This window comes from Rhipicephalus microplus, chromosome X, assembly GCF_043290135.1.
Source record: "Rhipicephalus microplus isolate Deutch F79 chromosome X, USDA_Rmic, whole genome shotgun sequence".
Lineage (NCBI taxonomy): Eukaryota > Metazoa > Arthropoda > Arachnida > Ixodida > Ixodidae > Rhipicephalus > Rhipicephalus microplus.
In genome coordinates, this window is record NC_134710.1 from 333,903,107 (window position 1) to 333,919,423 (window position 16,317).

General features: G+C 43.1%; 1 protein-coding gene across 4 annotated transcripts in view; it reads right to left on the reverse strand.

Annotated features, from left to right (window-relative positions):
* Kpc2 (Kip1 ubiquitination-promoting complex subunit 2) overlaps positions 1-7,928 on the reverse strand; it is a 30,684-nt gene extending 22,756 nt beyond the window's left edge. For 3 of the 4 annotated variants that reach the window (XM_037413602.2, XM_075879673.1, XM_037413603.2), the window contains exons 1-5: positions 7,527-7,928; positions 7,286-7,347; positions 7,104-7,211; positions 6,842-6,944; positions 3,813-3,921 (exon numbers count right to left, since the gene is read on the reverse strand). In XM_037413602.2, the coding sequence (XP_037269499.2) occupies positions 3,813-3,921; positions 6,842-6,944; positions 7,104-7,211; positions 7,286-7,347; positions 7,527-7,782 (638 nt within the window). In that variant the 5' untranslated portion in view covers positions 7,783-7,928. The remainder of the gene's footprint in view (positions 1-3,812; positions 3,922-6,841; positions 6,945-7,103; positions 7,212-7,285; positions 7,348-7,526) is intronic. The other variant, XM_037413604.2, reaches the window with a different exon arrangement.
* Positions 7,929-16,317: the final 8,389 nt, after the last annotated feature.

Sequence of the window (16,317 nt, forward strand, 5' to 3'; positions counted from 1 at the left end):
GGTATTGGGCGATTTCATGACAGGAATGCCTGCACATGATCTTGAAGCATATGTGCTGGGTCAATTTCTATATTCCTCAACAGCTTCCAAAAGCTTTGGTTACAAAAGAGATATGAAACAACAGAGTTCAATGATAATGTTATTCTATAAAAATAAGGTGGTTCAAAGCCGCTTTAAAATAAGGTGGTTCAAAGCCGCTTTAAACAAGTAAATGAGAGAAAATTTACAAAGCAAATGAACAGCACATAAATATAATATACAAACACATAAATATAATATACAGATATGCATGCTGGTTATTGACACTTTGAATACAGAATCAAATATGAGAATAATACCCCTGTCACATGGCAAATGTATTGTCATTTAAAATGAATGACATTAATCGGACCTAATGTCATTTTACCTGCATGCTACCACACGACAAAAACAATTGCCATTTTGAAATGCTGACCATGACCTTTGCCCTCCTGAGCCGTGAATTTTACGAGAAATTAAAATGTACTAAAACTTGCATGTAAAATGCGTTTATCCACAAAAATAACTTTTATGGGTGAAAAGGTGCTTCTATAAAAGTTGGCCATTTTACACAATTTGCCAAAGCTGCATGACACACTCGAAAACTAACATGGCCGACGATATTACCGGGCTTGAGTACAGTGAACTAAAGCGGGGTGCATGACTGACTTCCCAACTGCCAGAATGAGATGGCGGCAGTGATTTCATGTAGTCAGGGCTGGGCAGTATCGAAGATACATGTATCTGACATACTATCTTAAATACTCTTTGGGTATCTTGTATTTGTATAGTGATACGTCTCGCAAAAAGAGTATCTGTATCGGTATTCCTTTTACATTCGATAATGTATGTATCGTGTATCTTAAGATACAAGATAGTACAGTCACAATGCGTCACTGAGCAAAATATTATTCACTCATTGAACTGCGATTCTCAAGCTAGTACTGGTGCCACTAAGCCACTTTAATAAAATTAAATTTTACATTTACGTCAGACTCCACCAGTTAGGGCAGGCGATCAGGTGCGCGTGAATCTTTTAGGAAGCACAGAAACACGATAAAGCTCGTGCAGTCTCGACAGAAACCACCTTCGCGTACTTGCCCACATGTCTTTTGTTTTCTAGATTTATTTACTTTTTAGTTTTGTCAGAGCTATAACACTTACCCTTAGCCACTTGCAAGCGCCGCGCAGATGGCCGCTAAAATTCTGATGCCGCTCTCCAGATGCACAATACAGTTGGCACTTTTAATAGCTATGGCTTAATTGCTGTAGCTATTAGGAGTGCCATCTGTATTGTGCATCTCAACTGATTCACCACGAATGCTTGAAACGGCTTGTCTATTTTAGTTATACATGCTTGCTTTTTCTTAGTCATCCCCATTTTTAGCTATTACTAATTGCCAGGGAATCGTAGCTATAGCCGGCAATAGCGCGAATAGCGGCGTTGCCCCGCGACAATTTGTGCAACTAAGCTGCCCCGCACTCCTTATTTGTTTTTTTTTTTTTGTTTTTTTCAATTAGGTGTGATCGGGTCTAGGTCATAAAAAACTGATGACCGCTCGACCCAAGCCACCCGCAATATTTCTTTCGTAAACTTCGAGATTGTTGCAGATTGTGCTGCTAATATTACGCGCAAATCCGGCTACAGTGGCCACATGTCGATGGAGTTGATATGCTATAGGAGCACGCACTGAGACTTCATAGCATGTTAAAAAACACCACAGAATCAAAAGTTCTGGAGCCCTCCCCTACGGCGGTCTGCATAATATCATAGTTTTGGAACCTAAAAACTGAAAAATTAGTATTCAGATTAGGTGCGGTACGCATACTCTTCTTAATTCACGACCTTATGCATGCATGCACCAGCGGTAATGCTGGAATGTGCGATCACTGCTGTGTAAATACGAGATGCGTTCTGCCAATGATAAGATTACCGAAGGCTGACGACACTGTTTGCAGCTGTTCGAGTACAGTGCACTTTGCTTCTACTTTGCACTACTTACTTTCACGAGCAAGAGTTGTCTAATTAATTTCATTTCAACCAGTGACGGTCGCTTTTTTCATAGTCACCACCACATGACAATACAATAGGTCTCAGGCGTTTCCGAGGTGCACATGTCCTCTAACTCAAGAAAATTGATGGCACATTAGTGAGTATTTAGATAACGACTGGTTTACACGGACAGATAAGAAGAATAAGAAAGGTAAAAGCAGCTTTATGCGCTCTATGTAGACCTGCCTATATACACAACGTTCCACAAAAATGTTGCGACCGGCTTTGTTGCTGCTGTGCGGTGGTGATTCAGTATCGCAAAGCAATTTTTTGTAGAGAACCTGAAACAGCAGACTGGTATTCGTGCCATTGTGCAAAGGTTTTTTTATTGAAGCTCGTATGATTAAATGGCAATCCACTAGCTGGTCCGCAAGCTCCGCAGTAACTCTCATCAATTACAGAAATCTGAGCTGTCCTCTTAAATATCTAAATCAAATCCTGATACCTTTTTCAGGTGCAAAGTAAATTACTTTGGAACAAAACTTTTGAGGTACCAATAAACATTTTACTGAAGTGAAATGGGACAGATTTCAGAGCTTTCAAGCCATCGTTTTTGCACGCATGTGTTGGCCACAAGACTGTGGGGGTCTATAACAAGAAATTTGCGAATGTATCTAAGTATCTTAAGATACAATTAGCAAGTATCCTATCAGATACAATTTTTGCGGCAGTATCTTATATCTGTATCACCAATACTTTTGTCTGGGTATCTTGTATCGTATCGCGATACAATTACAAGGTATCTTTGCCCAGCCCTGCGTGTAGTCACCACTTTGGTCACCACAACACGTTTAATTGGACAATCAAAATCCGTTATACAGGCAACAACAATGACAACAGAGCAAAAATTACAACATGCTCGGCAACCAGCCCCTGTCATTGAGAGTAGCTTGTTTGGGAAACTTTCGTGCATGCTATTATGTCATCAAACCAGAAATACGTCAGTCTATTAAAGAATAAGATATTAAAAACGATAAAAGTTGCGTGTACATCAGTTTACAGAGTCACCTCCCTGAAAATCCAAGGCTTCAAAACTACTCATTCGGTCCGAAATCGAATACGAATGTGCTTCTGGAACTCATTTGACAGAAAATGTCATTTTCATCAAATGACATTAGTTTTCCTGTGTGACAGCAAACAAATGACATTCGTCGTAAGTAACATTATTTGCCATGTGACAGGGGTATAAGAAGGGGAGGGAAGTGTACAAAAAAAAAAAATGACAGGACGTCAAGATATGCCGCCTCATTATATGACGATCCCAGCCTGACCTGGCTTACATGCATTAAACGAATGTGCCTCAGTCAACACCAACAGTCGAAGCCCCAAACATTCGAACTGTAATTCACAAAGTATCTGCTTTTAGAACAATGTGTGGAGTGAACCTTGATATTCTCATAATGTATAGTAATTGACTTTAATGTAACTGCAATAAAACAAGATAGGCCCGCACACAGGCTCTTTGTCTTCTACAACAAAAGATGGCATCTGGACCAAGCTAGACATAGCAGTTTATGAAAAACACATTAAAATCATTATTTTCTTCTAGTTTCTGTCTGAAAACAAGGTAGTGTTAACTGATTTCGCCACCCAAGCTTTCCATTGGGTTGAGTATTTTGGCAGCAGAATGCCATTGAGTGAAACCTACTGGCCATAAAGATGTAAAGAATGGTGCAGTATAACGTAAAAGCCTACATTAAACTCTTCACATCATACCACGGCACACCACAGCTACACTCACTTGTTTTCTCTCAGGGCTTGGATTGCTTGTTGCTCCTCAAATCCCATTTCCAAGAGCTTTTTTAATGCTGCTTCATCAATTTCAGGTTCGCGCTTCTCGATAAGCTTGCCTTGAGTAAAATCCCAATGTGAAACGATAAATGCAATTGTCAAATGTGTCTTCAGAATGTCTGCACAACAATGTCTGCCTGATACTGTTTTACAGTGCCACAGATGCACTGTTAAAGGAACCCCAAAACGGTTTCGACGATATTGTACAAACACATTGGGCTGGTAGACCATGTTTGACATCTCCGATTCACTGGCACCCAAGAATACGAATATGGTGCTGATGCACGCGCTGCCCTTTATGTGGGATGAAAAACTGTTCTTATAGTTTGCGAGCTAATCTGTCTTTACTTCTGCTGAGGGTTCTTATTTTCTGAAGACAGGGCTCACAGTTGCTGTAAGTGCTGCAGTGGGTGGGTAGGTTCTGTAAAGATGCCGACTCATTGCTCAACGACCCTTCATGTTTCTTATCGCGCTGGTTGATGCAGCGTATAACGTAAATTTTGCCACATGAAAGGGGGATATCATAGAATACACATGTACGGCTTGGCGTGCTTCGCTCTCCAGCCAGGACTCACCTGGTTGCTGTTGCACAACTTGGGGCACATTTTGGCTAACTGATGTGAGGCCGAGAAGATGATAGGGACACCACATCCCGCCGCGATGGTCTAGCGGCTAAGGTAGTCTGCTGCTGACCCGCAGGTCGCGGGATCGAATTTCGACTGCGGTGGCTGTATTTTCAATGGAGGCGAAAACACTGTAGGCTCGTGTGCTCAGATTAGGGAGTACGTTACCCAGGTAATCGAAATTTTCGGAGTCATCCACTACGGCGTCTCTCATAATCATATGGTGGTTTTGAGACGTTAAACCCCACATATCAATCAAAACAATCATATCAATTGATAGAGACACCACATTTGTTGACAACCCTTTTTAGCAAGGCAAGATAGCCCGACTGCCAAAAGCAGGATTCCCTGTGTTTTTACAGCTGTGACGGAGTCACTCTAGCAGAAATTCAAGGGGCGACTAAAGAAACCATAAAGACAAAAATGCAGATATGCCAGACCAGTGGTTATAACCTGCATGTATAGGGTCACCCACAATCTAAAAAGGTTTGACAACAAATACGGTGTCCCGGTAGTCTTCTCGGCCCCACATAAGTTAGCCAAAATGTGCCCCAATGAGTGCCCCAACAACCAGATGATTTCCCGCTGTGAAACATAGCATGCCAAGTCACATGTGTCATGTACCACGAATGTATTTCACGATATTCCCTTTTCAGAAGGCAAAATTTACGTCGGGCGCTGCATCAACCAGCGCTGAATAACATGAAAGGTTGTTAAGCAATGAGTCGCCATCGTTACAGAACCTACTTGCCCACTGCAGCACTTTGCAGAAACTGTGATCCCCACCTTCAGAAAATAAGAACCCTCAAGAGAAGAAAAGACAGATGAGCTCGCAAACTATAAGAATTTTTTCATCCGACACAAAGGCGGCACATGCATCAGCACCATATTTATATCCTTGGGTACCAGTGAATTTGAGATGTCAAACAAAAGGTGATTGCTTGAACAAATCTCACCCTATTTACTGTTCCCTCACGATTGTGCATGCCTTCGTTGCCTTCTATTGCTATAAAATGCAATGAGTGTGGTTTCAATAAAAAAAGTTGGAATCAGTTCCAGTCCTGTACTTTTTTGTATTGTCCTCGTCTAATGTAGCACTAAAATATTTCAAGTAAGAATGTATCACCAGCAAGCCCCGCAATGTTTTTTGTTAAGCTTATCCAGTGACACAGGCTCTCTAGCGCATATGGCACAGGTCTTCCGTTATCCTCTCCAACATACCAAAAACACAAGGGCACAAACCAGCTCCATTACAGATTGAAAATAACACATTCAATTTGGAGCTGGTTGACCAGCTAATCTAAACAATGGGATCAGGGTGTTGCTGTTAAGATGCAGCATACTGAGTTACATATCTCACAAAGTTAATGAGAACCGACAAACAATTATGCCAAGGAAAGTATAGAGGATACTATTAGAAGTAATTGTAATGAAAATGTGAAGAACAAAAAGTGAATGAAAAGATAACTTGCCATGGCCAGGGACCAAACCTGCGACCTTCGAGTAATGCGTTTGATGCTCTACGAACTGAGCTACCATAGTGGCTATCCCCCCCATCCACTTTATGGAGTATGTGCATTAAACGCGGGAGCGTCAGTCAGCGCCGCCTGATGCCATTGCAGCGAGTGTAGAACACACATTTTTTTGCTTATTGCCGTCACGTTGCACATGATCTTATTACAAGCAGGCCAGCTGACCAATAATCCATCTCATACCAGCTGAAGGCACCAAGTCCGCCAGAACGAGGCCCTCACTACGAATGATGGAAAGAAAGATAAACTAAAAGGCTCATTTTCTTTGTTAGAAGGAATAGTAATTATTAATTACTTGATTATTCAGTATTCATTGAATATTCATTCAGTTATTCAATATTCATTATTCAAAGGTCACAGGTTTGGTGCCAGCCGACGGCAAGTTATGTTTTCATCCACTTTTCTTTCTTCTCATTTACATTAGAATTACTTCTAATAATATCCCCTATACTTTCCTTGGCATCATTGACTATCAGTTCTCCTTATTATTGTTTCAAAAACCAAGACCTTAAGTTTACCCTTGTTTCTTTCTTATCTCATAAAGGTGCCTTACACACTACTGACAATGGTGTCTTCATCAGCCCACTCCAAGCAAATAAAGATTTTGTGGTTTTATAGCATATGATACAGGAAGTTATCAATGTTCATGCAATAGTGGAAGAGCATAGCAAAAAAAAGCTCAAGCACTTTATTGTCTTTCCTCTGTCAATGACTTTACCTGTCTATGCTACAAATTGCTGCCTCATAATGATGCCAAAGAATAAAGCAATCCAGCATAACGCTTATCTACAAAAATGCATTGCAATGTAAAACTGTGAACTCACTCTGTAAATTCTTGAAAATGTTTTCAATGTCCGGATGGTGACGAAGCAGCTTTTCAGACAGCTCCAATAGAGAAACCAATATTCTTCTCAGCTCAGTTTGAAACTGCAACAGGTCCATGAAGAAGGCAGTGCATGTAGAAACATCGAAAATCGCCGAGAAGCGCTGGCAAAACTTTCGTCCTTGTTAGCCTACGTTCATCTGTTCTGTGATCCGCGTGACGGCACTGCTACACCTAAAGCCCCAAGAAAGTTTGTAACTTACATCAGCGACTAGTTGTACGTCCATGGCAGGTTTATCAAAATTCTTGCGTTCAAGATTCGCCGTCGCTAAATCGATAGCACCTTTGTCCGGAACTGCTAGCATCTGACCCTGATAGAGTGTCACATAGAAAGCATGAATAAAACAATGCGCACAAACTGATGGAAGAGCAAGAAACAAATTACCTCACTTGACTTGTTCGCATTTCCAGAAAACGTGGAACTACGTTTCAGGAGCAGCAGTTCATCTGCGCGCAGAAAAGAAAAATAATAATAAAACAAGGGGGAGTGGGGTTCATAAATACATTTGTCAAGTAAGCGCATTTGTGTTAACTGCGCAGCAGAACGCAACGTCTGTTTCAATGTGAAAACACGCACGGCGCATGAAATTGCTGATGTCTAAGCACGTCAGTTTCGGAAGACTCACCTCCATCGCGGATCTTTTCCTCCCTCACAGAACTTTGATCACACAGCGGCCTCGCTTGGGAAACCGAAACTAGCTTGTAGTAATCGGAAAGTTTTATGCAGTCCAGTGGGTTGCAGAAGTGACTGAGAGACATTTGCTTCAATTTTTCGACCGTGTACTCCGGCAATATCTCCACAGTCCACTCAACACCAGTGCTGCTCATTACGCTGATCTTCATCTCGCAAGCACCACTGAGCCTTGCCCTTAAGTATAACATATCTCAAACTATCAAGACACTTAGAAGAACTCTGGACACGGTCTTTCATGCGATAGCGAGTGCATTTCCGAAGCAACCAAATAAGAACAAGGCAGAAATAAACATCAGCTGCTGGCGACACGGGCGACACACGCCTCAAAGCAGCCGAAGTGTGAAACACTGCGGCGCCACCAGTGGAGAACTGCCAAACCAGTGAATTGACCATTTGCATCTTGCTGACGAATCACTAATTGTAAAGCAAATAAAATACCTTTGTTCTTAAGACTCGTTAAGAATTTATTAGTGCAGTAACTTTATTCAGTAGATGTGGCGTAAATAAAGAGGGTCGGGATCCTGACCATTTGTAATTATGCTCGTGCCAAGCTCAGGCTGGTGCGGAGGAGGAAGAAGTATCTATAAACGTTGGCGCGGACCCTATAGGCATGCGCACGAAAGGGGCAAAATGGGCACCCCTCCCCTATACACCGAAGTGGGTGGGGGGTGCTATGTCAGCGCCATAGAGTTTCTCAAAATTAACTAGAGGGCCCTCTGGCGCTGCGATCGTTCAGCGACCATGGGAATGATGGGTAGTACCATAGCACGGAGGAAGAAAAAAGGTTTTCCCTTCTCCGTGTACCGTAGTAACACACATTTGCCTAGTCTTCGTACTTGCGGGCGGCGAATCGTACTTGCGGCTTTGTTTATTGCTGTGTTTCAGTTTTGTTTTTAAATAAAGATTGAATGCTTTTGAACTTCGTGAGCCAATTTGCAAAGTGAGTTTAAAAAAAATAAAATGGTGAAGCGCAACCGCGGAACATTTGCTAATACTTGTTTCGTAAGAAAACAGCTCCAAGCCACACGAACACACACGGAGCCAAAGGCAGGCAAGAAGTACGAATATTAAACAAATGTGGGTACTACTACTACCCATCATTCCCATGCTCGCTGAAACGCCGTGCGTTGCAGCTCCCCTAGACACTAGCGCCAGAGTTCCCTCTAGTAAGTATTGTGGGAAACTCTATGGTCAGCCCTACCCTTTGAGCTTAACCTTTACCTCCGAGATAGCAAATGCATGGCGCTTACAATCTCGGAGGCTATGCCCATAGCATAAAGAAAGGGATTTTTTATTTTTTTACTTTAATGTATCTATTCTCAAATTATTGAATACATTCTGATAAAACTGTTGGAAAGAATATGAAAAAAAAAATGGCTGATATCGCAAAAAGTGTAGCTGTAACAAATTTACACTGCATGATGTACCCTCGGTGGTTTTGTGAACGCAGTTCTTTTATTTTTTTCTCATACTAACTCTCTGAAGTATGTTCTATTTTTTTTAGTTCGAATATAACCAACGTGTGTCTACAATAACACGGCTGAATATAAGTACACTCCTCTCGGTGGTTGCTGAGAGGAGTGGGCCAAAAGGAAGATAGGTAACGTAGGGGAAAAAAAGGTATCGCGTGATACCCAGTGGCAGCACGTGAAATTTTATGTGAATACTTGAAGCTCCCATAATATAATACGTTAAACATATACCACTTACCATACCCCCTTAAATCAAAACTATGGTCGGCGAGGTGGAGCAAACACGTGCGTGCATAACACAATGTGACAGAGAGAGAGAGAAAGCGATAGAATGAAAAAGATAAAGAAAAATAGAGATAAATAAAGGAAATAACACAAGAAAAAAAACGGTAGAAAGAGAGAGAAGGAACATACACTAAAATAGAGAAAGAGGGACCAGGACAGAAACAAAGAAAGATAGAAATAAAGAAAAGAAAGAGAAATGAAGATGGAGCGAGAAAGATTTATATGTGGGGTCAAACGTCCCAAAACCACCATATGATTATGAGAGACGTCGTATAGTCGCGGGCTCCGGAAATTTCGACCACCAGGGGTTCTTTAACGTGCACCCAAATGTGAGCACACGGGCCTACAGCATTTTCGCCTCCTAAAATGCAGCCTCCGAAGCCGGGATTCGATCCCGTGACCTGCGTGTCAGCTTAGCCACTTGACCACCACGGCGGGGCAGAGCGAGGAACAGAAATAGAGAGAAAACGAAAGAAATAGGCAGACAGAAACAGAAACAAAGAAGCAACGAAAAAAAAAGAGAGAAAAAGGAAGCAGGAAGAAAAAGAGTGGGCAGATCCCACGTACACAGAGAATCGGTGTACGTGGGAAGCATGAATGAGGAGGCTGATATGTCGCTTTTACATCACAACAACGTTACTCAGCGCATAGATGTATATAGTACACAGTAAACACAGGTGGAAAGGTTATGAGCACTCAGGTATCTGGATAAGATGTGCAAGTCAGGTATTTCGATAATATGCAAGTATGTTGTTTATAGTCGCGTAACGATGGCACCGCTGACGTTCGCAATACGAGCCCCAGCAGTGGTAGACATGTCAATTGTGCCGTACATGACTAACATTTTATCATTATCATGTTTGCGCCTAGCATTTGTGTGCGTCGTCCATTTACGTCACGTAATACCAAATTTAGTATATAGGAAGCTAGCGCAACGGCAGCGAGCACGCTATGAGCGTAGCATATGGTCATGCTTTACATGACACGCATATAATTATTATCATGTATGGATGTGCCATTTACCATTGTCGTCCATTCACGTAACGTAATGCCAAATTTGGCAAGTGTGCAGCTAGCGAAACGGCCGCGAGCGCATCATGAGCGTGGTATATAGTGATGTTCTTACATGACACGAATGCCATGATTATTATGTTTGCACCAGTCACATACCTTTGTCACCTATTCACGTCACGTAACGACAAATTTGGTATATGTGAAGCTAGTGAAACGGCCGTGAGCGCACCATGAGCGTATGTCGTGTAGTGATGACTGACATGACATGCATGCCATGATTTCCACGTTAGGGCCTACCACTTATGTTCGCCATGCAGTCATGTCATACCATAGCAACTTCGCAATATGTCATGTGCCCGAAACCCCCGTAAGAGCAGCAAGAGCATGCATGTAAATCATGACATTCATGACATGTCATGATTTTCATGTTATGACTAGCCACGCTCGTAATACACTCATGTTATGCCATAAAGGCTTTTGTATAGATCCCATCATCGAAACGGTCGGGAGAGCGAAAAGTCGTAGATAGATAGATAGATAAATAGATAGATAGATAGATAGATAGATAGATGGATAGATAGATAGATAGATAGATAGATAGATAGATAGATAGATAGATAGATAGATAGATAGATAGCGTCTCTCATAATCAAATGGTGGTTTTGGGACGTTAAACCCCACAAATCAATCAATAGATAGATAGATAGATAGATAGATAGATAGATAGATAGATAGATAGATAGATAAATAGATAGATAGATAGATAGATAGATAGATAGATAGATAGATAGATAGATAGATAGATAGATAGATAGATAGATAGATAGATAGATAAGCTCAAAGTCGACGAAGTTTGCTAGCAAAGGCTTTGTATTTAAAATGGAAAGCCAGCTGTCATAACTTTCTTTTTTTTATTTCAAAACATGGTTTGAAATTTCGTGGGTATCATAACAAAATCTGTGCCTTCCCCTTTCCTTGTGATTTCTTATTCTGAATTCACACCACAGATTGACAACCTAAAATCGACACGTGCCGTTATTTTGCATATCAAGACCGTGCTAACAATGAAATGGTCCGTTCATGCAAGCCCGCGATGCGGCTGTCAGGCTAAGCCTTGCAGAGCCAACACGGGAGTCGTAACGCGTCTTGAAGGACAATAATAAAGTTATTCGATTCCATTCTATTGTGCCATGAGCCACAAAATACAGTGAAAGTGTTGAAACACTACACAGTTCAAACGTGTGCTTTTTGCACAAATGCCAATGGATTTATTTACAGAAAGACAGAGAGATCGGCCCGAATGATAGAATATGCCCTAACCTGGTATACTGTACACTGGGGAGGAGAATGGGGGAAAAGAGTAATATATGTTGATAGGGAGGTAAGGAGTTGACTACACATATAAACGTGAGCACGGTTCTCCTTTCGGGGGCGGGGGGGGGGCTCTTCGCAGCGCCCCCCTTTCCCTATCAAGTCAATTTAATGGGCCGACTTCGCGCCCCCCTTTTTAGGTGACAAGGGGGGGCTGCACCGCCCTCGTCCTCACGCCTATGTGAGTATGTGCAGTCCCGTCAGGTTGGCGCAGTGAGGCAACACCACCTAGAACTTAGTTCTAGGTGGTGTTGAGTGAGGCCAACCAAATGGTGTACTATGTCTCACCTTGCTTGGTAGCGATCTTTCTGGTCATGTGAATTGGAACACATTTTCCGTAAGGTAATCCCTAAAACTTACATGTGCATAAAACCAATCATTTCATCACCAATCATGTGCGTTGCGGACCTTTGTGTACTATCTCTGCTGGACCGTCCACTTAGGTTATTGATCCAAGCATTTTGTACGCATTTTTTTTATGAAAACCATTTTGGATACGTTTGATTTGATATGATTTTATTTGACTTAATTTTTATTTTATTTTATCTGATATTCTTTATGCCCACTTGCCATCAATGTCCCACCTAAAGACAATTCGTATATCACTGGTTTGACCTGAAATTCTGAAAATTCTCAACCGGTGGTGGTAGTGGTTAGAAGATCAGAAAAGGCACCTAATTTTTGTAACCCGATCGGGAGCCCGGCGCAGTGCCTACCCTCTCTCTCAACTGCTCGAACTTTGATTTGCCAACGTGCTTAGCATTCAGCCAAGAGAGAGAGAGAGAAAACGTAAGCTTTGTACGTAAACCAGCTGACACGACGTTCTTGTTGAATTACGGGCAGGCACACCGCAACTTTGTCGGTGTTGTTTAGTTGGTTTGTCTTGAAATAAGGAAGACTGGTGATTAGAGAAAACACAAATAAATCATTCACAAGAGAGAGAGAGAGAGAGAGAGAGAGAGAAATATCCGTGCACTTAGTATTCTTGAAAATGTGAGAGGGAAGCGGCGGTATAATTATGTCTCACTAAGTCAAGAGTCCGCTGATAGACGTATACATTGGTGCGGGACCCACGAAGCTCAATCTCGACGCACGCGTTTACATACCTTGTATGCACTTTATCATTGACTCGAAGGGAATAAATTCCTTGTGAAGTCAATGAACACGATCGATATGAAATTAACTAGGTTAGAAGTTTTGACATACACGCCTTGTATTAACAGGGATGTGATTGCCGGTGCTGGGGCCACTGTAAGCTATGTCCTTATTTTTTCTGGACTAGAAAGACCCATGTACGTTTCATCTATATGTACACAGCGATACCTTACGCTACACAGTTTCAAGTAAAAAATTAACCATCATCATAAATTAAGACAGTTTCGCGGTAGTCGTGCCAAGCGTGAAGAAACTGCTCAACTGGAGGACCTTTGTTTCTCTTTCTCTCTTCTTTCTCCTCTCCACTTTAGTCTGTTTCATATTTGTTTATTTTTAGTTCTTTGTTTCTCTCTATAAATGTCTCTTTCTCGCTCTTGGTACCTTTCTTTCCCTTGATTCTCGCGGCCTCTCGGATATCCATTTGGCCAGTGTTGAAAATTTTTGACATGACTTTCGCGCATAATTTGCGCATTTAGAAATATGAAAAGCCCAAAAGGTATCTTAATTTGCCATCTATAAACGAATTGTTGCACAGGACAGCAAAAATACCTTCCTTTATGAACAGCGGCACGTGAGAACAATCAATCAAGGTAGACGTCACTTTAAGTCCCTGAAGAAAACTGAAGTACCGCCGTTCGTGTCAATGTGCAGGCTCCTCTCCCCTCGCGTGCATAGCAGATAGTAAACGACGCTAGTTGAGGGGCTGTAAAGATATGCGTGTGCTCATCTTTTCGTTAGAGCTCATTTCGTCGCTGCGTTTCTAGGCGATGCACCAAAAGAGTGGTTGAGAAAGAAAAAAAATATGAAAAGTAACGTTAAATACGACGATGTGACATATAAGCAAGTGGCATGCAGTGGCAAAAAATCACAGCACATCTCCGGAATGAATGATGATGAGTGGTGCAAAGCATCCGTCAGTCCGTCCGTTCATTCTTGCTTCCGTCCGTCCGTGCGGCCGTCCATCCGCGCATTCGTCCGTCCGTTCGCGCGTTTATCCGTCTGTCTGTCCATCCATCTGTTCGTGCGTCTGTGTCTGTGTTCCTCCATCCGTGCATCCGTCCTTCGGTGCGTCAGCCCGACCGTCCGTTCGTCCATCCATGCGAGCGACCTTCCAATGATTGATATGGGGGGTCTAACGTCCCAAAACCACCATATGATTATGAGAGACGCCGTAGTGGAGGGCTCCGGGAATTTTGACCACCTGGGGTTCTTTAACATGCACCCAAATCTGAGCACACGGGCCTACAACATTTCCGCCTCCATCGGAAATGCAGTCGCCGCAGCCGGGATTTGAACCCGCGACCTGCGGGTCAGCAGCCGAGTAGCTTAGCCACTAGACCACCGCGGCGGGGCGGAGCGACCTTCCATGCGTCCATCAGTCCGTCCGTGCATCGTTCTGTCTTTCCGTTCGTTCGCGCGCGCGTCCGTTCATCCGTGCGTCTGCTTGTCTGTCTGTCCGTCCGTGCGTCCATATAATGAACTCAAGTGCGGCTATCTCGTATTTTGTCATCATATTATATAAATGTACTACTATTCATTATATAAATGTACTACTATCCAGTGGACATTCCAAGTTATAAACGAGGGGTGGCTACCTACTACTACCACTACTACTACTACTACTACTACTACTACTGCTAAATACATCGCGGACGCACGAACCACAGCTTAAGAAGATTCGCCCCTCAAAACATCACCGCAAGTACGCAATACTCAACACGATGGCCCACCGTTTGCGTGCAGGCGCGCTCAGCCACGACACCGGCGGCACACTCACTGCATTCTTTAGTGTAGAGCTGGGCTGTGGAAGCCTTTCATCCTCAGGTATCCTGGCCCTGCCCCATCCAAGAGCTGGAGCCACCGAAAATTTGTTCAGCGAATAATCACGCCCCCGGCTGTGCAATTCTGTGAAAGCGATAACGAAGCCTATCACTTGCGTAACCTAGTGTCAATGCTCACCAAATTGTTAGTCGCAAGTGTTGCGCAAGCACTTGAACCTGACGGCTGCTTTTGATAACAGAGAAGAAACTTAGTGCTTAATGCAATGAGCTTAGCTACCTTTTCATTCCAGTCATGAAACATGGTATGGCGTTAGTGCGCGCCGAGCGCTTGGGCGGGGAAGTAGCAGACGACGCAGGGCACAAGCCGCCCTTGCGATTCAGTGCGCATGCTCCGCGTTTCCAAATCTCGCCAGCAGTAAGCGTCCCACGAATCGGTGGCCACGCACTCGCGTATTCTCCCTAACAGTGGACTGTACTGTACATCTATTTACATATATAGAAAGGTGATAACACGTAGTACATCCATGCTGACGAAGGCTTGCCGCAGAACACCACTTGCAGCCTAGCCAAAACGTTATTAAAGACGATAGTCTTTCTTGGGGACCTTCAACGCAAAAAGTTTGGTCTGTCTGTCTGTTTGTATGAATGTATGTAGATTTGTCTATTTGTCTCCTTTTAACGGCACCGGGTACTTGAAACAGCCGACCCTATCCGGAGCGCCCACCAATGTTGCTCAAGATTGAGTGTTCATACTTGTGCAATGGTCAGTTAAAAAGCAATTATTGTGCATGTCTGGGGCACCGTAACAACGCGTATATATTCTGCATGTGCGTATTTTACTAGAAAAGGCACACATAAGTAATTTTAAGGACTGTAGCGCTTATCACGCTGCACTGACCATACAACGCATGCACGAAAAGGCGAGTGTTTCTAACGCTTTGCTTAGACGAGATGGTGGCGGCATCTACCCGTCACCTGCGTTCTACACCTTATCATCTCTGAGACGCGCGCGCATACCCGTCTCAGACCAATGGGCTTCGTTTTCCAAGAAAACTGCCAGATGGCGCTCATGTCTAACGTGTGATGTGACTCGACGCACTTATTCGCCTCAGGTGCACGCTCGAGGGACTCCAACGCAGCGCCTCCAGAATACCATTCACTGATTTTCTTGCGCAGAACATCAAATAAATGTTTTGTTCACTCTCTCCACACGCAAGACTATCGTCTTTCGACGACATTTGCAGATTACCATGCAGACACGGGATGAATTTTTAAAATGTTGATTTCACTCGCACGTGCTGAGGCTGTTCATATAGTAATAACAGCACTTGGGTTGTAACATCTCAAAATAATGGCATGGTTATTAGGGATTCTGACGCAGGGCTCCGGAAACTTTCAACCACGGGGGGTTGTTTAACGTGTACATAAATGTGGCTTAACGGTGGTATCTAGTAATAGCGTGGAAAGCTGGGCGAGTTGGTTTGACATCTTGGCAACGTTTGACATCTTGGTAACATAAGAAATGAGTGTTTAGCCTCGATTGTTACCGGCCTTGATTGCAAGCGAAAATGTCCGTGCGACACCCAGATCATGTTGCGGTGCGAAGGCAAGCCTGGCTGCGTGCGTAAGTTCAAGCCACAGCCGC